Genomic DNA, 25,951 nt, shown 5'->3' with positions numbered 1-25,951 from the left:
GTGAACTCTAGAGCACAGCCCATCTGCTGAAAAATGAAAGCTACTGAAGATGGACAGCTTTACTGTCAGGGCATCCACTTGCAGAGACTTCAGGACACTGAACAACTTTACCTGACAGTCATCTCTCCTGTAAAGCCTTGATCTCAAAGAGTTAAGAACACTGATTTATACCCAGTGTTTCTCTGCTGTATCAAAGGCGGGGTGGGGGGAAACACAGAGGACTGGACAGCAGTAGCAGCACACATATATATGAAAAACAGTATTATGTGGTGTCAAGGAAGGAAAGTAAAGCTAAATAGAAGGATGCCCAAATGCTTGAAAGCACTGCTCAAAGCAAACCTGATACGAAGTCTGACCTTGTGAGTCTTCAGCCCAGGGAGGGCCCAGCTTCCACTGTGCAGAGATGGAATGGATGCTGGCAGCGGGACTAGGAGCTGCACACACGTTCGCTAACAGCACTTCCAGTGCTGGAAAGCTTTGGCCATTGTGGAGAAACAGTAAACTCTTTTCAGTTCTGTTCATTTTACTGCAGTAATAAAGATACTGCTTTACAGATGCCACAGTCGATGTGGAACAGAGTAGTTAGTTCCCAACTTTCCTGGTTAAAGCACACAGCCCTCACCAAGGTTTAAAATAAATAAATAAATACAAAATCTTCTCCCAAGGTTTCAAGATATTTCTTTTACCAAAGCATGGGTTTTTCCCCCTGTTTTTTGTAAGAGGATAGTAATAAAAAAACCCAGCTTCTAACACAGAAAACATTTCTGTGAAAATATGGAAGAGGTAGAAAATCCTGGATTGTATTTAACTAGTGAACAAGGTCACAAATTTTAAGTAGTCTGAGAATTTCTGGTAGCTTACCCCTGAAATAGTCCCCCTTTTTTCCACCCCCTTCGCTACTTAGCTCAAAATGCAAGACCAGCAAGAACACATGATACAGCCTGCATTGGTACGGTCAAATACATGGCTGAAGTCACAGGAGCACATTCTTCAGGGCTCATGAACCATCACATGACAAACATCACAAGAAGCCAATTTACTAAACACAATTTAAACTTGAAGTTAATAATAATAATAATAAAAACTATTATGGAAACATATCTTAGGAAGGAAGGAGCTACACTTGAAAAGACAGCAGCAAACAACAAAGCAAAGATCAGTTCTCATGTTAGCTTAAACTTTTGATTTCTAGTGCTACACATAGAAGTCAGCATTGCTTACAAATCCCTAATATATACTTTTAGTTACATAGCTTACAGCCAATTAAAAAGTTGACCAGCAGTCAGCAAAGACCTTATCAATAAGCCTCAAGCTTCTCACAAGCACACAAATATTTGAATAGACTTGAGCTAAAACTTTTCTGATTCAGTGTGCTTGAAAACCAGCAGACTGTTCATTTGCTATAAAGCTTATAGGTAAGAGCGACTTAGTTTTTAAAAAGTAAGAGGACATGCAACCCACAATCCTTCTCCTTAGCTGTCAAGAACTACTGACAGCTATTCAAAACACATACAAGGTCTGCTTCCAATTCCAACCAAATAAATGGAAATAAAAGCAAAACTGCCTCTTAACAAGATGGCACTGGACAAACTGATTTTCACACTTCCACTGTCTGTATTGATTTCTGTACCAGGACAAAGGAACTTGGTTTTTATTTCATAAGAGCCACTTTCACTGGAAAAGTCTCAAAGCTATACTAACATTTCATCCTGACAATTTAATTGGGGATTGGTCCAACCCCAATTGTTGAGTAGTGCTCAACATTCAGGGATCCTGAAGGCTCTTAACTGTTTAAAAAATTTACAACAATCCACAGGGCCCCTATCAAATAGATCACTGCAGACTCGTCCTTGGGATTAAGTCATCTCTATTTGTGAGCCCTTATGTGACGATCTGTCTATTACGGAGCGTAAGTACTGCATGAAAGCCTCTTCAAGGCCTTCACCACCATCTGTGAATTACATTATTAACAATGCTATGAACTTCCTAAGAGCATCTGGTTCTCTTCCCCACCCCCTTCTCAAATCACTGGAAAGAGCTCTTCAGTATCAAAACTGGCACGGGCAAAGCTGTTTTCCTCCTTTCCCTCTCTCTGCAGCTCCTGCTGCCCTCCAACAGCAGAGGATAGATGGGGCTCAGTGCTCCACTTCCATGCCCTATGTGCATTCTGCACAACTCTTGCTATTGCTAAATAAAGATGAACTAAACCAACTAAGTGACATGTGTACCACAGGCATCTTACTGGGAAAAGCAGAAATTTATTTCATCATTTTGCAGAGGCAGCATCTGAAGTATGCTACTGAACTGCTGCTGCAGCATGCATGTGCTGAGGCGCAACAGGGAGCGCAGTCCTATGCTGAGACCTCACTTCTCACCAGCGCAAGTCCTGAAGTTAACCAAAACCAGGCAGCAGCCGTTAAGCCAACTTGAATAGTTACTGCTGTAGCTAACTTTCTAGATGCAAATCAGTATTTTGTCATCCCAATCCTCCTCCCCACCAAGAATGTTTCAGAAGCTTATTCTGAAAACATGCTAGCTTCCTGTAAACAAGAAGTAGGAAGAGACAGTATCACCCGGGACATCGGAGCATGCTCTCATCTGAACTTTGCACAGAGTTCACATCAACCAGCCTCCTTGGCTACTCTAAGGGATCATTTACTCTTACAGGAACAGAGCTGTTCTTATCTCATTTTCTACTGCTTGCTCTTCAAACTTAGCTTCTTTTCTTGCTCTATACATAGGGCTTTTAAGAGCTTTCGTCACCTCAACTTTCTGTATACATCATCAACAGTTTTTCCATCCTGTTTTTCACAGTATAATTCTTTAGTTGCATTACAGATCACAGTTCAGGCAACATTGCTACAGCCCTGTAAGATACAGCACCTTCCTCTGTCTTAAGTATTTCTTGAAAGAAAAGAGCAACATTATGGCCAGCTCAATGAAGACTTCTATTCAGCAGGAAACAGCATCCAAACCAAACAATCCTGTGATGTGCAATAACAGACAGAAAATACTGGGCAGGGGGAGGGAGACCAGGAGGGAGACAACACCGTTTCTGCACAAATTCACATGAACCCTTCTTCAAACATACTGTTTCTCTTACGCCCATGTTTCAAATAAATAAATAATCAGGCATACGTTGAGATGCTGGGGCACTAGCATCTAGAACATACTCCTACTGTAATTACAGGTAAATACAGAATTTCTTCAAGTCTACGAAATAACGGGCAAGTATATTTATTCGAGGTCACCATCGCTCTGATGCGCTGCCCGAATGCATGCTCTTTGTGCGGGTTGTAAGAGGAAATATGCAATTACTGTTGACCTCAAGCTACAGGAGGGGAGAAAGCTAGATGCACACAGCAGCTAGCCTCCAGGATGGTTCTGCCAGGCTTTAATTTTATTTTGGTCACAACTAGTCTCTCTGCTTTGGATGGCAGGTCAGGCTGAAGATGAACCACTACCCAGACTACTGGGAAAGGACATAGCTGCGTTTTTATGCAGCCATTTAAACAAGTCAAGAGAGCCAGAAGAAAATTAAGCAAGTTTTATGAGTGGCTTTAGAGGGACAGCTTAATAAGAGAATCCCAAACTCTTATTCCCTATAGCTTATTGGGAGGGCTACAGGGAGAAGAAAAGCAAAGAAACTGGCAAGTCTTGGAGCAAATTAGTGGCAATTAGAGACAGGCTCTTCCAAGCCCAGCTCCCAACACACAGTGGGAGCACAGCATCCTATCAAAAGGATCTCAGGATTGTAACACTGATATTTGGAATGACAGCAGCTAAAATTGGAATGAATTCCCATCTTTCAAACAGTATGTACAGGTGACCGTGTAATTGAATTAGCTAATATTTTGCTAAATCGGTGCATTGAATATCACCCAATGAGCTCATTTTTGGAGGCAGTTCAACGCCTCACTTCTAGGACTGATGTCAGTGTCACATGCTTGGAGAGGATCAGTCTGCAGCTGGATATTTTAAAGCCTTCTATTAGCAGTACAGAAAAGTCAGCAGATTTCAACAGCATCAACTAATGAATTTGTGTTTTATCATAACAATTTAGTCACCAGACCCAGCTGTCAATATCTCTGTGAGAATATCAGGCCATTTCAGACAGCTCCCCTTCTCTCTGCTTTAAGCCACTAGATGGAAACTGAGGAGTGCAGCAACTACGTTAATTCAACAGGGAAAGTTGCATCTCAACAGAAAAGGGAATCAACAGAAAGACAAGGCAACAGGAAACTCTCACGGATTCTGACTGATAAAATGATGAACCATTGAGAGACTAAACTCAGCAGTTGTAAAAATAAACAAACAATAGCAGGGCAAAAGGTACTAAGCATCAGTAGCACAAACGCTTCAGGCAGTAACATTCAACCCTACGTTCAAATCCCATTCACTCACAGGCCAACTGTGAAGTCACATTTTATTTTGACATAAGATAGGGACGTCACTGAAGTTCAGTGGCAAGTGTTCATGCAGTATCTGTGAAGTCTCCCACACTTTGATGCTCACTGGCTGCACTTTGTACCAACAAGTAGGAATAGATTTGCATTACACAAATAAGCAGTGTCTTCATTGTGCAACTGCATGCGACTTTTTCAGAGAAAAACAATGCTCAAATACAAGGAGTGTTGTGTGCATCAGGCTACAGAGTGGGTGGTGGTGATGTTGGCAGAAAGCACTCAGCACTGCTTACCTCCACGCCCATTGACTTCAGTAGAAGGCTACATAGGAAAAGTCTCTGAAGATGAAGTTGAAGTGTTCCCTAACCCATGGCACTGTCCATACACTATACTTAAGAGAGAGACAAAACAAAAAAACCACAAAAGTGAAGCAGCATGAAATTGTAGCCTTTTTTTTTTTTTTTTTTTTTTGGAAGACTCTAGCAGTCCCCATGCCAGTTAAGAAATCAGACTATATACCACCAGTTCTGAGCAAGCCCTTCACCACACAGCCTGTAAAAGACACCTCTAGAGCACAGGATGAGAACGACTGTAATTTACTGCATGCTCACATTGCTCCCAGAAGACCTTGGATGGAGATGCCTTAAAGCTTCATGCTCTGCTAACTGTTCAGTGAGACTAGCTAGTTTAGTCAGGGGTTGTATGAAAACACACAGCCCCCTCACGTGTAGCACGGGGCAGGGCCCATTTTAAAGATCCCTGGGAGCTTCTCCCAAAGAAGTTCACAAGCTCTGTTTTAAGGGCAATTCAGTTCACCCTCATCCAGGCTACAAGTTTCATTTGTAGTAGTTTTAAGAACAGGAGAGTCAAAGGCAAGAAACACTAAACTGCCATGAACGTGAAGCCCCATATACAGGACTGCCAGAGCAATGAGCAGCTCAGGTACCTCCAGAGGAGCTGGCAGAAAGATCAGGAACTTGAACTTCAGCGTGTGTGACAGACACCCTGCTTGCACTGGGTGAGCCTACAGGTGGAGAAATGCATTTGGTGTACAGCCTGCAGCTGCGGTTGGGGAAGGTTATTATACCAAGACAAACTACCTCACAGTATTACTCGTAGTTAACTTCCAGAGGCTTATGATTTATTTTCAGACTGTAGTTTTTATCCTGGGCGTTCAGTTGAAGAAAGAACAGACTAAAGGAAATAACACATGTACAAGTTCTTATTTAGCTGCTTGTGGTTCAGTAAGACATTCCCTCTCATTTGAAGATGAGGCCTATAAATTCAGTGTGCCTCAAAGGTTTTAAAGTAAGCAGAACGCATCCTTAATTCCAAAGTATCCCATTTTCAGCCAGAACTCCTCTATACAGAGCTCCATTTTTTCAGAGGTTTGAAGCTATTTGGCAGTTGTATGCAGCCCGGACCAGCCTGCACATTTCTCTCTCTCTCTTTTTTTTTTTTTTTTTTTTTTTTAAATTTTAGACTTAATGGAGCATGTACTCTCAGAAAGGTTTACAATGCAGCCTTCTGTAGTTAACTTGCTCCAAGCTGGGCCACTGCCAGGTTGTTATCAATGACATTTTAAAGCAGATGAATGAAGTTCTTATGTACGGTGACAAGCAGAATTGTGATATGGCACATGCATACGCTGAAAGAAGAGAGCTTGCTATTAGTTTGTCACATTAATAAATAAATAGTGATTTCATGAATAAAAGCCTTTTATTAGGAAACAATAGAAGAAATTAATATTTATAAAGCTTTAGTGGTTTAGAGCACCCTTTAAAATAAGATTATTCCATTTCAGTCAGAGCCACCATCATGGATTAGAGATTCTTGAACACAGCATCCCCTCCTAATTCTCTTATCATAGCAGTTCAATACAGAAAACAAAGCTCTGCCTTCCGAACTGGTTCAGGCCAGGCTCAGGCCTGTTCCACTACTCCTTCATGTGCAAGCTACTCAGTTTGAGATTGACAATATCGAAGGCCCATGGCAGCAAACACTTTGGTTACGTCTTCAGGACCGCAGCTAAAGGCTGCACCTGCTGGAAGAGCTGTTGGCTCCTTATCGCAGCAGGAAGTTCTCACGTTTTACACAGCGTGCTTCCACGCTACACAGAGGCATTGAAACCAAGCCAAGCCAACAAGAGCGACGCTACACGTTAGCAAAACCGACTGCTATCAGAAGTCAGCTGGCAAATCACTTCCCATCCTCTGCCCCCAGAAAAGTCTTCATTAACACCCTGTTGATATCTCTCAACCGCTTCAGGGTTCTTCAGTATTTCCCACAGTGTGTGCAAAGAAATGCGTACCATCAAAGCAATGTTTAAAAAGAGTGAAGTATGTCCAAGATGTCCTATTTCATAGCAAGCAAATGAAATTCTGACAAATACAGATTGCTTCTCGCCTCAAGTTATCTTTGCATGTACCCCCTTTGGCTCAAGGCATTCTGTGCTCATGTGTCCTAAAGTCAAACTTGCCAGTCTAAACTTTAAACAAGCTAAGTAGTTTTTGTTTGGGTTTTGTTTTGGGGATCTTTCTGGGGTTTTTGGGTGTTTGTAGGCAGGGGGGGGGTGTGTTTGGTTGGTTTTGGGTTTGTTGGTTTTGTTTCTTTCTTTTTTTTTTTTTTTTTTTTTTTTTTAAAACAAGGCACATCTCAAGTTCAGAATCAAGATATGAACAATCACTCAAGCTTACGAATTTATTTTGGCTCATGCCATCTTCTCCCCAAATAGTAAAAAGATGTAAACCTTTTCCCTTCTCCTCAAGGGAAAGTCAAGTTTGAACATCTGCACTCGTAAGAGAACCAGATAGAAACTGCCCCATAATAACCATCTCAGCCATCTACAGTCAACATGAACAAATGTAAGTTAAATAGAGCTTCCTCCAGACAAGAGCAGTTTCTGGTATATGTGTAAAAGAGGAAAAATACCACTTCAGAGACCAGAAGTGTGGGTTGCAGAAGCCCGTGGCACAGTTGTTATCTTTGCAGCATGAAGTACAAGTTGATATCAGGGATCTGTAAAGTATATGTGAAAAATATTCATTTCACCCACTGAGACTATGCAAACTCTATTCCAGCCGTACTATAAACATTAACTGATAATGTCTCCCTTGCCTTAAAGTTTATAGAACTATGCCCAACTTCTGGGAAGGCATCTGAAAATATGCTATGTTCATATTGTTTTGCCCTGCTAATTTCTTTTATTTAAGATTCAGGAGCAGAGCAGAAGCTGCACAGAAGGACAATTCACTCCCAGCACGTCGCTGAGGCAGTCAGCCCCAGCCACCACACAGCAAAGCGCTGAGGGACGCAGTGGCAGGCTGACACAACAACCAAGAGATAACATATTAGTATTTGATTTCTATTAAATGTTGAAATTTAGGCTTCCACGTTCTATTAACTGCTGCGCAACCAAAGTACCATGAAGAAGGAAGAAATGCCAAAAAGAACAAAAAGACTAAGTTGTCCTGTTTCACTTCACTTTTTGAAGTCACAAGCTTGCTACCCCACATAAGCGCAACTCAGCTGAAAACAAAACCAGAGGAAACTCCTATTAACAAAACTCACGAGATGTTACATAAGAAAAACACTTATTCAGAAAGTGAATTAAGTCTTTGTCAACCATTCTGCAATTTTAAAAGGCAAAGGAGAAGTCATTTCAAGGTTTACACTTCACCCAGGAAGACAATGTAACATGGCAGCTAGTTAACTGTTTCATACCACATTTTGAAGCACTGTATTTAAATACAGTGGTTAAAGCATCATCTGAAAAACATGCCCAGAGCTGTCTGTCCTTAAACTATTTTAAACTATTGAGGAGGACTGTGGAAAGGGAAACAAAAACAAAAAGGCAACAACAAAACCAAAGAACAACAACAAAAAAGAATCAATCCTTATTCCAGAAACACCTTTATCTTGTCACCTAGCATTTCCTCTTGCAACTAGGTTTAGCTCCTGTCTGTAGGTCAGAGAGCTGAGTCACTTTCCTGCTTGCCCCACAGCTACTTATGAGCTAAATTTTCAGTGTGACACCCTGTTTCCTACAGAAGATGCTCCAGAACTCAGGACTACTGCAAAGAAACAGCAGACTCAAAAAGGATACCTGCTGCCGTAGAAGGAGCGGGCCATCTCACAGGCAACTGCTGACCCTCTGCTCCTACGCACTGACATTCGCATACAGAAGTTCTGGGTTTTTAATTACAGTTTGCTACAGACTGGCCCCTTCCTGGCTGAGCAAGACCTTGCAAATTTTTTTTCAGACAGAGGGACAGCAGCCCACAGGTTTTCCACATGCAAGTGAAGGGTAGGGGCTTTTGTTTTTAAATGCCTGGAACGTGGCACTCGGGACACTTAACAGCATCCAGCAGCTCCAGAGATTCGTGGGAAACTCCAACTTCAGATGGATTAAGCCGAAGGGTTGGTTCTGCATCACACAGAAGACTCCAACTACCTCTAAGTACCAACAAAGCTCTCCTTTGGAAAGCAAAGCATTTTACACATGCAAGGCATATGCCCTATCCCTCCCTCTCATCATCACACTAAAAGGTATAGAGATTAAAAGCTTTAAGTGTTTTGTTTTTTCCTTAAGAATCCCAATATACACGTTTCTCAGATGTTAGCCATTGAAGCTAAACCAAGCTAGTTGAACAAGTCTTGAAAGTTCTTGCTGCAATTTTAAATGTGATAATTCTGTACATCAAAACAGAAGGGATATGGTAGCAGCCAGTGAGAGTAATAGGCCAACCACAGTCCCCTGCAACAGGAGCAGCTTTCCACATTACGAATCCGTTTCTCAGATACTTAATCCTGTTAAAAGTTGAAGACAAAGGTGCTTAGCACAGCAGCTTTTGCCTTTTTGCTAAGGAGGCCTTGAGTCCTAACAAATGAATGCAGGATCCCTCAACAAAATCCTTACAGTGCCATTCTTCCCCTAGTGCTTCCTATCGCTTCCTATCTGTTCTAAGAAGAACAAACTCTTGGATTTGGAACCTGCTCCAAATTCCCTTTGCAGCACCCCCCTCAAAACAGCAAAGCCAGTCACAGGCAAACTAACAGAAGCAGCCTGCAGATTGTCTCCTAAGGAGAGAGTATCATGTACCAGCTGCTACAGCAAGTGTGTTAAAGCCTACTAAATAGAGAAAATACGTGACTCAATGGACTCGCAGTACACAGAGTCAGGTTATGGTCTTCTGCCTTTCAGATCCTGCTTTATTTTGCCTCAGACTTGTTTGTGGCTCACCCCACGGGGGCATGGGCAGTGGGTACGCTGTGCAACAAGGAGCCTGGCATCACAAGTCCCAGACCCGCCCAACTACTGAGACGACATCTCTGGAATTCACTTCCCAGGGATCTCCTGTGCTGCTCTACTTGCAGAGCAGTGGAACGCTCAAGCATCCAAGCCACCTCCTGAGCTCTGGTATGAGCTTAGCACAGGGACAGAATGATCTGTGATAGAACAGTTCTTTCAAAAATAGGTCAGGTTAAGTATTCCAATGTCTTTAATTAGTTCAATACAGTAAGCTTATACTCTGGCCTTAAGTTCCTCACTAATTTCACCTTGAAACAGCCTACACTGATACAGTAACTTCATTATTTCCATGAAGCCTCAGCTGAGGAGTTCCTCGGTAGATGGAGGACTAGTATACCCAAAAGCAGTGAGCAGCCACAACACATTTCAGCGAGTGCCACAGGCATTTCATTTACCAAGGCCATAAGAAGTTCACGTCACAGGGTATCTGCCAGGAGTTTCGTGATTGCTGGCATACACAGTAAGGGTGCGTCTCACCATGGAAGCAACAAGCTGTTTAACTGTGTGACTCATCTTACAGCAACGTTTTATGCCTTCCGAAAGGAGATCAGCCTGCAATGAGCAACACTGATAAGATGCATATTCAGCGCAATTCTATTTGGGCAAAAAGCTATTGACACATTTGAAATGGCATATACAGAAGCCTGCCCTAATGCTAACTAAAGCACACGAACACAAATGCTGCGCTATTATACTCTTGCAACAAGACATTCTGCAGATGGTTGACAGTGATCTAATCAATTTATACAGCCCAACTCAGAAATGCAAAAATGGGGTTTAGCCTTCATAATTTTTTATCCCTTTAAACAGAGCACTCTGGAGGAACAGCTTCCAGCCAAAAGATACCAAACCCTGCCTGCCTTGTTTAAATCACCAATGACTCCCAATAGGTATCACCTGTTTCTTTCTCTTGCTTCCAAGATCTGCCCCCAACCTTTATACAAAAGATATGAGCTTCACTGTCACTACCTAATAAACAAATTAAAAGGATGGTCAGGCAAATCAATGGAACAGAGAGGAGACTCTTGTTAAATTCACAGGCTGAACTAAACAACTCAAAGACTTGGAGCAGGCAGTTAACAAGCCTAGTGCTTTCACGCTGCAAAGCCAGTTTATACGCAGGAAGTATCGGTCACAGAAGACCAGCAGCTTAGTACATACTTCTTGCTAACGGCACCAGCAATAGTCAGATAGGAAGACAGTAAAAGCTTCAAGTCAGTCAAACTCTAAAAGTACAAGAGCATTTTTTAAGCTTCCCATCCATTACATTTGTGCAAGGACAGCAAGGGCTTCCAGTGTACAGATGTTCCTGAGAGCCAGCCTGCGAAACAGCCTTCTCGCTTCAGCACAGTGAAGTTGTGCTGTGGTGCTGGGAGGATGTGGTTTGTTGTGACTGAAGAATGAAACCTTGAGCTGCAGGCTGTGATCAGGGAGCAGCTACACTAAGCTAAGCTGCCCAAAGGCTATTTTCTTTTTTTTTTTTTTCATTTCCCGAGACAGAATAGTTGCAGCTATAGATCTTTCAGGATTTTTTTTTTTCCAGTAACTGGAAATCCTCAGGCATTACCCCTGCATGAAGGCAGCCCTCTTACACTAAAATACTTCCAGCAGACTGCTTTTTGAATGGCAGTCTCCACTCAAAATAGTATTCTCCACTTAAGTAAATGTGTCATTGACTCTCAGAATAACTGTAGATATTACAGTACCCTGCCCTTTTCAACCTTCTCTCATTGCTTAAACAGCAAGAATCAATACTGGTCAGATAATGACTCATTACAGCATCACAGGTAATTTGCATTTTCAAAACACAAGAATTTAGGTACTGCTGGCACTCAAGCGGTGACAACTTCAGTGTATATTTCACTCAGTTTGTTTCAATGTAACTTCATATTTTGAAAGATGCAACTAAGCTGTATAGTTGTCTTATCTACAATGCCACAAATGGTATCATTTAGTGGAATTAAAAAAAAAAAAGCGAAGTAAGTACACTGACAAAGTACTACCAGAAGCCTGACTTTGCCCAAGAAAAGCAGGCTTCAGCTTCTAGGCCAGCTACCATAGGTTCTTTTGGCTGGACTTCACCGGTCAAGACACAAATACCCCAAACCTGACAACTTGTAAAACAATGCCCCAGTAAACAGAACAAAAAGAAGGGGAAGGATATGGGAGAAGTAGCTGCCGACTTCGTAAAGAAACCTTAGACAGAGTAATCCAATGTAAAGCACAATATGGAAGAGGTATTTTATATTCAGTACATCCTTTAGCTCCATAAGCACAATAACAAACAGTGCAGCGTATTAGACCCGATAGTCAAAGCAAGTTGTAGCCAGGTCCAAATTTATACTCCTCTTCTCACAAATCAGATACAAAAAAAGCCAGCAAAAACTAAACCACTCCACTACACAAACCAAACCTAATCATCACCAGTGTGGCTGTAAGGTATGAATGCTCAGAAAAAACTAGAAACATATCTGGGAAATGCGAATGTAGTGTTGGCTGTTTCAGTAAGAAATTAAAAAAAAAAAAAAAGTCAAGCTATCATTGAGATATCCTACAAACGGACCGTTAGATCCCTTAAAGAAAAAAAAAAAGAAAAAAGATAAAGACTTTCTTGTACTCTGCAAGTTTTAAGAATGTTCCTATATGATCCTCGGTGAGGTTCCAATTCAACTGTCATTATCCTCCTTCTCAGCTCTAAATATTGTTCCTAACCTAAAAAAGGACCTTGCATTTCATGCGGATCTCTAGAAGAGGCTGCTATGTGTGTAGATAACCGATCTTCAAGAGAAGGATTGGTCTTTTGTCACCAAATAGCTTCAGCTTAACCATCAAGCTGCTTAAGGAGTTGAGTCTCACCACGTATGAATGCATTTACACGTACAAAATTCTCCACGACCCCAACGCCTGGTCTTGTGCAGCTGGACAGAAACCTTCATCTTTTAACAACATCACACCCAACATGAGGTAGATGCCTCCCATTTTCCTTGCAGAGCTTTCAACAGAAGTTTGAAAGATAGGGAGGAAGTTACAGATCACCTCATGATACAGTTTTATCTCCCAAATGGTGACAGCTGGCAACATACGAAATGGAAGTATCTGTAAGGCACTATGAGAAGTTTGCCTAAAGCAGCAATCAGTACATTCTTCTGGTCCACTGCCTCTGAAAACTGAAGTTTTCATAATGAGCTATGCCTATACCTGAAAAACATCAATTGAGGAAAACCAACAAATAAGAGACGATAGCATCTTTAAATATTAGGCATTTGTAAGTCTACTAAATATTTCATAAGAAGCTTCTGTTCTCCTAGCTACATTGTAGTCCCCTCCAAAAATCAACTCTCCACATCCCTATACAAGCAGCAGCTATCACAATCTTAACTATTCAAAAAAAAAAATAAAAAGGAAAAAAGAAAAATAAGTTCTACGTGAGATAGACTGGATTTACCAATGATTAAATAAACTCACAATTACCACATTGTTTAATAGCAATTGCAGGACCAGGGTAGAGAAATGTTATATTTAGCTTCCCCATAAATAAGTGGGAAAATATTTCCTGTATGTTCCACCAGCAAGGAGCTCTCAAGCTAAACTTGACAGAGACTCCCAAGCACATTTGCAGGACTCTGCTTCCTGCTCAAGCTGTTCTCCTGGGATTAAGGAGGGGAAGTCAAATGGCTTAGGTTTTCATTTGCTTTAAACTTTTTTTTTTTTTAAAAGTGCATTTTAGAACAATATATGCAGCATATCCTCTCTTTCTGGGCCAGTTGCTCCCTTCCAATAAAAGCATATTGTCTCCCTGAGGGTAGGGAAGACAAGTGAACTGCGAGAGCAGTCAGGGCCAGATCGCCTGCCCAGCTTCTTCACTTCTCAGGAAAGAGACCTAACGGACAAAGGAAAACCAGCACTTAAAAGAGATTGCATATTTTGTTCTGTAAAACTATGCATAAAAATAATTTAAAAGGGCAAGCTTCGATAGATTATTTCCCAAAACAGATAATTATCAGAAGTCTTTTGGAAAGCTACAAAGAGTATTAGAGCAGTTTTCCACTGCTCCCATCATAATGATGACACAGATTCAATGTTAGCCTGGTGACTGAAGTTACCCAACAACTTCCAGTGCCTTAGATAACAAGGCTCACAAAGGACTGAGGCAGGCATCTTTTACTAGCTCTCCTCTGCTTTAGCTAGAATTCTTTCTTGCCCCTTGTCCCTAGACCTGACAATGTGGCTGCTGTCCCCACACTTTGCTACAGAGTGAGCAATAGAGATATTCCATGTTTGTCAGTTGGAGTAAGACATCTGCAGCTTAATATCAACAGTAGATTCAGAGAGACAGTTCACTGCTTAGAGATCCAAGCAGCAAAAGTAACTTAAAAATTGTATGTAGACAAGTATAGTAATAACAACTGCCTTGAACAACAATGCATGCACACTAACAGCCCAAGAACAATAACTTCATCCCTTTTAAAATGGTGTATTTTGGTTAGCAATGGTGAACAACTTTTTTCTTTTTTTAAATTTAAACCCCAGAACCAAAGGATATAGCAAGTTAAATTCATCCAGATTTCTTTCTCTTCACTATCTTACAGTTGTCAAGAAAGAAACCAAAGAAAATATGCTTTCATTTTTTTCTACTGAAACGAACATGCTAGAAGGGAAGGATGGGAAAGCCCTACCACTTGCCAAGATACTGTCCTGCAAGACAGGAAATATGGCACAGATATTTGGAAGTAGGGTCAAAGAATGTGGGGTATGGAGAGAAAAAGCAACAGGCTAGATTTCTCAAATTGCCCTAGCAGAGCTCTGACTGCAGGTCTCAGTAGCACTTGTGATCATTTCACTGCTTTTGTTCATGATGGGACTACTGCGCCCACCTGCTATAGTGCAGATGCAAACTTCAAGGGCCCTTCCTTCACTTTGACTCAAGTCCTCTTCCACCCAAAACAACCTTCTTTAAGGGATGGGAGGGAGAACACCCACCCCCCTCAGCTCCCCCCAAACACACACAGGAGGAAAAAAAAAAAAAAGAAAGGAAATCTTATTTTGTGTTACAAGATAAACAAAGGCCTTGATCAGCACCAAGGAGCCCCTCTCCAGCTCATGGTATCTTTACATTTTACTGTAGTACAGTCCTGTCTTCTACCATTTTCTACTAATAAGGCACGTCAGGAGACAACTATTCTGCCATATAGAAGTGAAGACTGCAGTCCTATTTCTCAAAGTGGCTGCATAACCAAAGGCCAAAACAAACAGATAGCAGAAGTCTGGACAGCCAATTAAGGGAATTTTACAAGTCATCAAGCGACCAGAGGGCTGTAAATGTATAATCAACACTTTGCATGAACTACCCTGAAATGAATGCTCATGAGATGCTCTATGGCAATGAGAACAAGATAAAAACCTATAAATAAAAGCCATCCAATTTCAGAGTGATTCAGATCAGCTATTCCCCTCAATCCGTAACAGCCAATTATAACTGTTTATAGGGCATACTTAATGCAAAAATTCAGTTTGAGGACATCAATTTCACCCTTTCTCCTTGTCCGAGAAGTTTAGGCAAGGAGACGTCAAGCAATTTAAAAGAGAATCCACTTCTGTCCTCAAAATTCTTAGTGACCTGGAAACAGAATTAGACATAGCCATATGCTTGCACACCGACATGCTTCTTCCTTGCCCACAAGCTGGAAGAGCAAAGTTCCAGCAGCTACCAGATAATCTTTGTTCAGAAACAGCAGGGTTTCACACAGGAAGTTAGACCCTTATACTACTCATAAAAAATTATTTGGCAAGATGAGCTTTCTTTTAAAGAGGTAGTTTGGAGCTAGAGTTGTCAGTCCACACAGAAGGAAGCTACCATCAGTTTACAACAAATTGTTTCAACCAATTTCACTTAAAACGGAAAGAATCAAGTCCCCCTGCTGAAGTCAACAAGGACCCATAAGAATGGCAAGCGTGGCAGGCTCGCAGAACCAAAGCCTTCCCAAGGACTAAAAAGGTGACTGCCCTGCTCACAAGCCCTTAGCAGCCTAGAAGGGATCGTCATCTGAAGTGATACCAAAAGTTTTGATTAAGAAACAAGAACTTTGTGACAGAGGAGGAACACACACAAGCTCAACAGAATTCTGACAGAGGGATGGAGCTATCTAACAGCTATCTAACAAGAGGCTAAAAGGGCAGTCAAAATTCTGAAGTGTGGTTAGGAACTTATAACAGGAAATGCAGAAGTACTCAAACAATAGCAGTTAAGGGCAGAATATGATGAATATCATTTCCACTTTAGACTGCAAGAAAAGTCTGAGAAAGCAGAAATAATTGTGAGAACCAAAACCAGGCCAGGAAAACTGTCACACACTTATTTCTGCAAAGGGCACCAAGGATTTACAAAGACCACTGGTACAGAATACACCTCGGTACTATGAGATTGAAAAAAGGGAATATAGATAAATACACTGAAAGCTGCATTCTCTGGATTTATCAGCCTCTGGAGGGAGTTGTTTATACATTTAAAAATTAAGTAGTGTTCAAAAATCAGTACAGTTTCAATTTAATTTAATCAGTTGGGCAACAGCCCAGCTGTTCCAGATGGGAAAGCCTTACAGAATACAACTAATTGTTCAGATATATCAAATATTTAACAAAGGAAAAGGTTATGCATCCAAGTGGGAGAAAGAAGGAAGATGCCAAGAGAGACCCACCTATTCTCACAAGATGTCTAAAATGCAAGAAATGTGTGAGAAAAGGAATAGTGGAAAGGGTAAAGAAGTCAAAAGGGAGAAGCAACCTCTGAAGTAATGCAGCACATTAGTATTTCTAGCAGAGAAATATAAGCAAAATTAATCTGTGTTGCTAAATAAACATACCTTAGGACAGACATGGCAGTGAAAGAGGAAGAAAAAAAAAAAAGAAGGAAAGAAAAAAAAAGCGTTCTGACAGCTAAAATGCTGCCGGGGCAGGCAGGACCTGTCAAGTAGCTGATCTAGTTTCAGAAGAGGTTACTTAACACAACAAGAAATATTTTCAGAGTAGTTGGCTTTTTCATCCCCTTACCATGATGGAAGCAACTGCGATTTCAACTCTTTCCCCCCCAAACTTTTGCAAACCAGACAGAACACTAATGTGATAATGCAGGAGGGTTTTTAAGGAAAAAAGCCGAGAACTACGCATACAGAAGGTGACAGCAAGCTCACTATTTTCATTCTCATCCTTAGTTGTATTACCAACAAGCCACATAATCAGGAGGTAGCAGTTTAAGGGGTTAACATCCAAGATGTTACAATACAAAGGTACTAAACCAGCCCATCCCAAGTTTAAAGAGCATGGAAAGCAAGAAGTCTTTATAGCCGCCTGCCTGACTTCCTCATTGAGGGCAGCGATGAGAATATCTGCTCATTCTGCACATCTCACCCAGAGACTGGAAATCTGGCCTTTCTGTATCTGTCTTGGGCTTGACAGTCTCTTGCAGATTATATGCAACGTTAAAAAAAGGAGAAAAAAAAAAAAAAGAAAAAAAAAATCTTAGCTCTTCGCAAAGGAAGGGCCACGTACTGGAGATACCCAGAGGGTACTGTCAGATGAAATCATCCTGAAACAGCCGTAGCCCGAACAATGTCAGTCTGCTTCCACGCACACTTCCCGCCTCTCTCCCACCACACACAATGAAAACAAAATTAAACCAGGCTGCTTTATTTAGACAGTTCCGCGCTGCAGATGGGGCAGCAGCACCTTTACACAGGGGCTGAGGCTCGGGGCGGGCTCAGACCGGGACCCTGCGGGAACCACCCGGCTTGCGGTGCCCGAGAGCCCCTCCGCAGCCCCAGGGCTGGCGGCGCGGAGCCCCGCCGGCTCCCCCAGCCCAGCCCGGGCCTGCTGAGGGGCACCCGGGGGACCCCCGCCTCTCCCCTCGCCTGTCACCCGGCCACGGCGACGCAAGCGCGACGCGAGGGCCCCGCAGGGGAGTCTGCCCCCGTTTCCGGGGACTGAGGGCAGCGGCGGGCGGCCCGGGGGCGCCGGGGCGGGCGGGCGCCGCTGCCCACACGGAGCTGTCAGGGCCCGGCGGGAAGCGGGGGGGGGGGGGGGGGGAGGCGGTGTGGCGCACGCATGCGCACGGCCGCGCGCCGGACCCTAACGGCCACCAACCGCCGCGCTCCCCTCAGCGCCGGGCGGGCGGCCGGCGGGCGGACTCACCGAGGCGCAGGGGCTGGAGGTGGCGCTGGGGGTAGGCGAGCGCTGCACCGTGACCAGAGCCATCGAGGCGCGGCGGGGCCCCCCGTCCGGCCGGCGGGGGCCTTACTCCATGGCGAGCCGCCGGCGGCGGGAGGGCGGGGAGGGGAGCGGAGGTGGCGCGGCGCCGGCCGCAGGGGGCAGCAGCTCCACGCGCGCCAACGGCCTCTCGCCGACTGAGGCGCGCCGGGGCTGGGCCGGCCGGGCACAATAAGGCGCCAGGGCGCATGCGCCACCTGTCAGCGCGGCGCCGCCCCCGGGCCGCCGCGGCGGATTAACCCCTGCCGCGCCGGCCGGCAGCCTGGCTCCTGGCGCCCGGCGTGCGAGGGGCTCTCGACGATCCCTCCCCGGCCTCTCGAGCCGAGAGATGAGTTTTGGTAATGTGTGCCAACTTGGCTGCGGCCACCCGGAACGCGCCCCTGGCAGGGCGCTCTGGTACGTAAACGCGATGGGTTTTTTGGAATCCCGTCCTGCAGGGAGCTGTAGCAATGTGTGTGGCACTGTACTGGGTGAAAATTGGCATTAATGCTCGCATACTGTAGCTTTTCCTTGGATTAGGGAACAACGGTAACTCTTCCTGTAATGAAAACAGCATATAACACCTATTTTTACATCAATGCCCAAGCCCAAACACCAAAAAACTAGTCTAAGAAGTATACATGACATTTAAAGCGTTCAGACATCCCCAGAATGCAATGCCGCTTGACAGTTCGGGTTCTGAGACAAAGGGCCAAACGCTATTAAGCTTCGTTTCTTTTGCAGCTTCAGCCTGGTGCTACCGAATTCGTGGGAATGTTGGCGAGGAGGTAACTGGGATCAAGAAATGTCTTGGGTGTCTAATGACAGCACTGCATATGATGAACAGAATCCAGTCTAAATATTAAAACGGAGCAAACTCTTCCTTGTCAAGAGTGTGTATTAACCTATTGATTCCGTTTAAGCACTTGGTCCATCTTGCTTACATCTGCTCCTCAGACAGACAGGGCTGTACGGGACTCTATTGCCTCTGTAAATCTAAGCACCAGAGAAGCCACATGGTAGCTCTTCAGGTTATTCCCCAGTGCCTTGCAGTCAAAATAATTAGCAGGGCGGCTCTGGTAGAGAAGCCAGGCTCGCTAATGAGGCATTTTGCCTCCTAGTGGACAAGAGAGGATGAAGAACAAGCTCCCTAAACTGGACTGAAGCTGAGCTTCCAGAGTGAACTGCACAGCAAGCCAGCATCTTGCACATGAAAGAGTCCGAAAGAGCCCCCAGTGGGATCTGAACACATGGGGAGAATAAGCAAAACCTTTAGGTAACCAAAGAGTCATTGTCCTGCCTTTTACAGCCATCATGTTGTTATTTTGAAACATAATATTTATGGAGAGCGTGCTAGCAGCGCAGTCTAATTTATGGCACAGAGGTCAAGAAAATGCCTTCCAGACCCCTTTTAAATTAGTATACCCCAAGTTCTGAATATTCCACAGCTTCCCAATAAAACAATATCTCATATCTGAGCAGCTTCTTGTCCAGTCCCTCCCTCCCATTTATTTGTTAAATGCTTTATCTTTTCTGTGGGCAAATCTGCAATACAGATGTGGTTTTGGTGTATCTGTACAGTAGATATAGATTGGCAAAGACCATTCCAAATACAGACATCCTTTTGCCATTATAGCTAAAGCAAGCTGTGAGTTTGGGGAGAAAAAGGACTGTTCCGTGCTTGTGAGTTGCACGTATCAGATTTTTGTCACACTCTCAAATGACATAGCTAGACTAGTAAGGCTGTTAGGTGTGGCTACTGAAAAAAGCTCTATCTGTAGTTTCAACAGAACGTCTTTCCTATCAATATTTGCTACTTGTTCCAGCTATATAACTGAACCGCATAAAGTATATTTTCAGACCATATTATTTTTGTTTAGTTTGTACCCGGTTCAGGAAAGAACAGCAGTAAAATGTTAACTAAAAATGTCATGGATCAACAATATAATGGAGCGCATGGGAACCTTTTTGTTTTCAATAATTTTAAAGATTATTTAGGTTTGCTGCTATTTCATTGCGGAAGCTTTTTGTTATATTTTACTCAAATACGGTGTTTGTTCTAACTACATTTTTCTGTCTTCTTTTCTGTGAAACTGAAAAAGTGCTTTGTCCCCTGGCAAAGCATTTCTTTCTTTCAGGTAAAAATGATCCTGCATCACTTAGCAGTCCCTTGGAGAAGGTTTTGGGAACATAAGAAGCATGAACTTGAATGGCTACATATTGGTTATACAAAGAATGGTGAAGCTTAGCAGAAAGAGAGATTCCTTGTGGTTACCAACCGCCATGCTGAGGTGGTAGCCAGATGCAAGGCCATGCTGCTGTAAAGTTTTTTGCCATGATTTTCAGTGGAGGCAGGAGTCTTGTTTGAGGAGGCAAAGTTTTTTCTTCTCTGGCATATGACAGGAATCTTAATGCTATTCACCTTTCTCTAAAGCATAATATCCACGTTATTATTTTGTTTCCACAAGTGAATTCCTGCAAATAATAGGGCTGCTTCAAGGCACGTAGCTTCTGTTCAGATATGTCTGCATTGGTGCAGAGGATAGGTGGAAGACTACAGGTTCCGAGAGTATTCTAGCAGTTTCCTCACCTGGGACTGGCATTTCATTCTGGATTTTGAGCACTGGTCATGCAGGGATTACTATCAAGAAAGGATTATTTAAATCAGCTTCCAAAATAGACTTTTGTGTAATTTTCATATATCCGGTAGCTATTCCAGGTATTTGAACAGCAAACACTTTTAAAAAACATTTACCACAAGTAAATAATGGAGTTGCTATCTACAGTTAGCTAAAGGTCCAACATATCAGTTATTAACCACAATAATCACAGATTGCAATGGTTCTCCGAGCCATTAGAAAGGTATAATTTGCATGTGCAATGTTTTTAGCAGCAGAATTTAAATGTGGAGGAGGAAGCTATAAGGCAGATGTATTCTGATTGAAAAGAGCAATTAGAGGGCAGCCTGTGGTCACAGCATCATGGCTGGCACAAAAAAGGAACTGGAAGACTGTGGTCTTGTTCTTCCCGGTGCTGAAAGCTCCGTGGTCAGCACCTGCAGCTTTAGCCCAATATGTCATTTAAAGGATGTGAAGCTATACATGAGCTGGTTTTGTATGTATTTCCAAAACTAACTATTTTCTTTCTTTAATACACTGCAAACATTTCTCTGGCTAACACAACTTATTATTACTATGTGTTGGGGCTTTTATTGCATAATCTTGGCATCAGCTGCAAAAGGCGACAGTGCTCCCAAAATGTATCTTACGCAGAAAACCAAAAAAAGATAGAAGAGGCAATTCCAGCAAAACATCTGTGATGACATATTCAGCCCATTATTTTGTCAACAGTGCAAGTATTTGATGGCATAATAAAAGGATACACTTTGCTTAGCAAAAACATTAAGGGATAACAGCCAAGTTAAATAGGGTGCGATTAAAGGTTTGCTTAACCCACGGGATTCCACTTCCAGGAAAATAAAAATAGAGCAATTTTGATCCCTCCTTTCAAGTTCTATTTGTATGCTCTTGTTTGGGGGCTAAAAAATCACTTTAAGAAAAGGGAGAGTATTTTTTAAATTTATGTTTCATACCAAAAAAAGAAAAAGTTTTGGAAGTTAGTCATAATAGCAACAGAATTCTGAATTGCAAAGGGGAAAAAGCAAGCCCACCTGGGAGAAGAGATAACAGGAGTTAATCATGTGCAAACTGCTTTGAGGAAAAAAGTGCACAATCCAGTTTAAAGCCTCATTTTAAAATATTCCTGTGCACTAATTTTCTGCTTCATTTTATTGACATAATTGATGCTATACTTCAACACATCTTGGAAATACACTGCAGTGAGCGTATTTCCTTCTGGTACTTGTTGTTTTCAAATACATAACAAAGAAACTATAGTTTATTACAGTGTATTTTTCATATGAAAGTTGACTCACATGTTTTTGGTGGGGTTTTTTTGTGCTATGTTTCCTCGCTGCAAGCAAATACTGAATTCTAAAATTAAGTCAGTATTGTAGTGTCTATGGCATATTATGACACTGGTAAGCTTGGCATTCCAGTGGTATTTGAGAGTGTCCAGAAGAAACATTTTTTCAGAGGGACACTTAGCACAGATGGCCAAAGGTATCTGTAGAAGTTACAACCACGCAAATTTTTCTGAAATATGTACAGGAGTACGTAGAGGAAAATAAATGTTGCTGGGTACAAACACCAGGAATTTCTATAGTGTCCTCCTTTCCAGAAAAGACAGTATAAAAATAAAAGAAAAATGGAGGCTTTTGACTCTCCACTAAAGTACAATTGTTATTGTAATTTCTGAGCAAATTTCCTCCTTGTAAAGAACCTGTACACAGCATGTACACTTGCTAACTTCTATGACAGGTCTTCGGAACAAAATTAAACCTTTTTTTTAAGGGCAGCATAAATGTTGTACTGGGTTTATGTTGGGACTCGGGGTGCATGTCACTTAGAGCTATTTCCAATTCCAGAGTTTTACAAATTAATTATTATTTACCTTGGTGTTGTGGGTGCTGTAATAAATAACAAGAGACTTGATGAAGATGCCAGACAATGAAATTTTTGAGTCTGCAGTTAAAGCGCCAGAGTTCCTAAACTAGAGAACAAATGTGACTCTAACAGTAACTGTAGCAGATTTTGGAAAAATTCTGTTATTTATATTAAACCTCCTCTATTTCAAGTTTTGTAACAAGCTCAGCTGTCCATAAAATGGAGACTAATACTCTGCTAGAGGGTAGGGTACCGTGCCCCTGTTCCAATGACAAATACTGTAGATAAGTCACGGTTCAGTTTTCCTGCAGGTAGATAATCCAAATATCATGCCTTTTCCAGTGCAAAATGCAAGAAAGAAACAGTGTTAAAGAAACCTTGTTTCCTGTCAGAAATTGCCAGAAATTTCTCAGTTGGAAGTCCTGCATAACACCAAGGAAATAGCTGAACAGACACCTGATTTACATTAGTATAAATGGGTGCAGAATGGCTGTCATAGATGGTTTTGTCTTTTCCCTCCTCCTTTCCCTGTGTTGCATATTATTCTTCAAGAATATAGCAGAAATTATTAAAGGTGATTCATCAAATTCCTTTAGATTCAGGTTTAAAGACAGTCTAACAAAATGGCACTACAAACTCCCCCCTTATTAGTGCTGTACATGCCTTTCCTGAAAGGCTGCTTCAAAGCGACACAGTTCTTTACAAAAAAGAGAGCCTGAAAATGTTTAAATTGAGTTTGCAATTGATTTGTTTTTATCTCTCAGAGTCTCACATCTGGTTAATGCAGCCCTCAGTTCAGCTTGTAATGGACTTGCAACAGTTCTGGACCCTGTGAACCTTAAATCTGAAGGTAAACCTCCTGTCACCGGGCTCCTGTGGATTCTCTCTCTGACTATTTGTGCCCTTAATGTTGTCTGTTGCTATTCATAGTCTTTTTTATTTTACTTTCTTTTCAGTCACGTGATGCAATGATCTAAGTTCAGTACAGAAGAGTCGGTTGGGCTGCCAAAGCCAAAAGACAACCTACAGCAATTCTGAGTCGTGGAAGAGACATAGCAACCTTTGGGATTATTGCTTAGCAACTGCAAACACACAGAGGAGTAAAACTCACAGCCCGGCTCCACAGCAGGTCTGAGAAATCCCTAATTCACTTTAAGATTTTTAATGGTTGAGAACAGATGGGCATATATTAAATTCCTGTTCATTTGCAAAGCCACTTTGAAAGCAGGAGGAGTAAGATCTATTTTGATACCTGCTCCAAAGGTAAGAAAAACAGTTCTTCAAAGCTTCAGAAAGCAAAAGAGAAAGTCTTTTTAAATTTTAATTGTATTGAAAAGAAGATCATGTATGAAAAGGGTATTGGGCTCTTTGTGATTGGTGAGATAAACATGCTCTGTGAAGCACATTAGGGAAAGGCAAAACTATTTCTGAACGATAGAACGTCAAAAGAGGTTGAACTCTGGTTTTGAAAAGACTTTTCTGACTCAAACATCTCCAAAATATTTACCTAGACAAACTTTAGTCTTTCCTGGCCCTGGCCCACCCATCAAAATCACCTAACAGAATAACAATGAAACCATTAAAATCTTATTTATGAGCAGATTTGGGTTTTATACAGAAAACGGGGAGATAATCTTTTTGTACCTGCAGGGATTCCAGCAAGAATATTTCTCCCACAGAAAAGGAGCCAGGAAAGTGGCATCCTACTAAATAATGAAAAGCTTAGCTTGCCTTCAGCTTGAACAAAGGCTTACAGGAAACTTTATATCACATTTCAAATTTTGCAGGTGTTTCTAAAGCTTGTCTCTGTGCACCATGCTTACTATTATTTGGACAATCAAGCCTCCACTTGGGAATGTCATAGGCCATGAGAGCTCTATATATTGTGGACCAAATTCTCAACTAATGTACATCAGCACTGAAGTTTATGAGCCAATGGTGTCTTATACAAACTGGAGGTGCATCCCGTAATCCTCAACGGATTCTGAGTTTCAGGGCCTGATTCTAGCACTCCTTTGTTGTTTATTTTAACAGTTATGTGCTGTTTGTATGTTCTTCCATACCTTCTTAGACTTCTTTATCTGTCCTACATAAAAGCAGTGGGCATAGTTCTCTATGCTCTGCTTCCATTCTTGGAGTTAGGCGAATGCCACGGAATTGAGATAGAACAGTCGCACTTAGTTGGTTTTTGTTTTGTTTTGCTTTGTTCAGAGACATAGAGATACCTTATAAACATTTATTAATTCTCAAAATCATCCTAACAAATGGTTGACAGCAGTGTAGAAAATATATTCATCATCATCCAGAATCAGCTACCTCATAAAGCAGAGTGCAGTTGTCACTTTAACATTGCACAGAAACTGCAGAGCTGTTTCATAAAAGATGTTAAAAAATAACAGAAGTATTTGAAACAGTTTATTTTGGCACAACAAAACCAGCTGATTTGGAATGTGACCAGAACATTTGTTTAACACCCTGCTTTGAACCAGAAAGAGTCTGGTTTTACAGCTTATTGAAAGAAACTCACCTAAGCAAGGAACAATTTGACAGGGTTGACAGGTTTCTCTTTCTACCATTATAAATCTGGACTCCTTTACAGCTCATGTCCTTCAGTGGCAAAACAGCTACCATCTTAAAACCCTCTCTGTGGGTCAGCCAGGCAGCTTGATCCATAAATCCATCTCCCTCCCCATCAGGTAGCCATCTTTGAAAACAAATTACCAGAAGATGCCAACAAGCCCATCAGGAAAAGAGACATAGAAATTTAGTGCTGTGAAGCATCCTACTATCCAAGCAGTACTGGACTCAAACAATGGTTATGAACCAGAAGGTCAACATATTAGTAATTACATTTGTGTGCCAGGAGGGCTGTAGATCACATTTATGCATCTCCTGGAAGGCTCTCTTCAGAACAGCTACAAATGCTTAAACACGAAGAGCAAAACATATCAAAAGCAACAGCATTGCTATGGATACTGAAAGGCCTTAGTGAAAAGCACTTTTAAATAAGAGCTTGACAAGGACAGTGTGGCAGCAAGTTCAGGGTGGAGTTCCATCTTTAATTTGGAAAGGCGTTAGGCTCTCCCTATTAATAATCACCCTTCCCTTGCTGTTGTTTAACACTGAGCTGGGTTTTTTTGCAGCACGCTGGTGATTTTTCATGCTTTGAATCAAGTTGTTAGGCAACATTCTGCTCCATTCTGTATGTCTAAGTCCCATTACAGATGCAGACAGTTATGTGGGGAGACATGTAGCAATAGTTTTCAAATTGTGCCTTGTGAGCAACTCAGTTTCTTCCTGATATTTCACAGAATGTATGTTTTGAGAAGAAAACAGTGGAGTTTGGGAAATTGTAAAGGGAGGTATCTGCAACTCTCTGTAGGTCTGTCTTTTACAGAATAAACTACAAGATTAAGTGCTTGTGAACAGCTTAATTACAGAGTTCATGGTATAGAGTTTCCCTTTCTGTAGGAGCTCTGCTGACCTATACA

The 25,951-nt window shown here is 42.0% G+C and overlaps 1 protein-coding gene across 2 annotated transcripts in view; it reads right to left on the bottom strand.

Moving 5' to 3' along the window:
• The window catches only part of SSH2 (slingshot protein phosphatase 2), a 101,190-nt gene extending 83,226 nt beyond the window's left edge, over positions 1-17,964 (bottom strand). Inside the window, exons 1-3 of one of the 2 annotated variants that reach the window (XM_075719433.1) lie at positions 17,902-17,964; positions 10,392-10,429; positions 946-988 (exon numbers count right to left, since the gene is read on the bottom strand). In XM_075719433.1, coding sequence (XP_075575548.1) covers positions 946-988; positions 10,392-10,429; positions 17,902-17,964 — 144 coding nt within the window. The remainder of the gene's footprint in view (positions 1-945; positions 989-10,391; positions 10,430-17,901) is intronic. The other variant, XM_075719434.1, reaches the window with a different exon arrangement.
• Positions 17,965-25,951: the final 7,987 nt, after the last annotated feature.

Source organism: Pelecanus crispus, chromosome 12 (assembly GCF_030463565.1).
Source record: "Pelecanus crispus isolate bPelCri1 chromosome 12, bPelCri1.pri, whole genome shotgun sequence".
NCBI lineage: Eukaryota > Metazoa > Chordata > Aves > Pelecaniformes > Pelecanidae > Pelecanus > Pelecanus crispus.
This window is presented reverse-complemented; position numbering and strand designations above follow the sequence as displayed.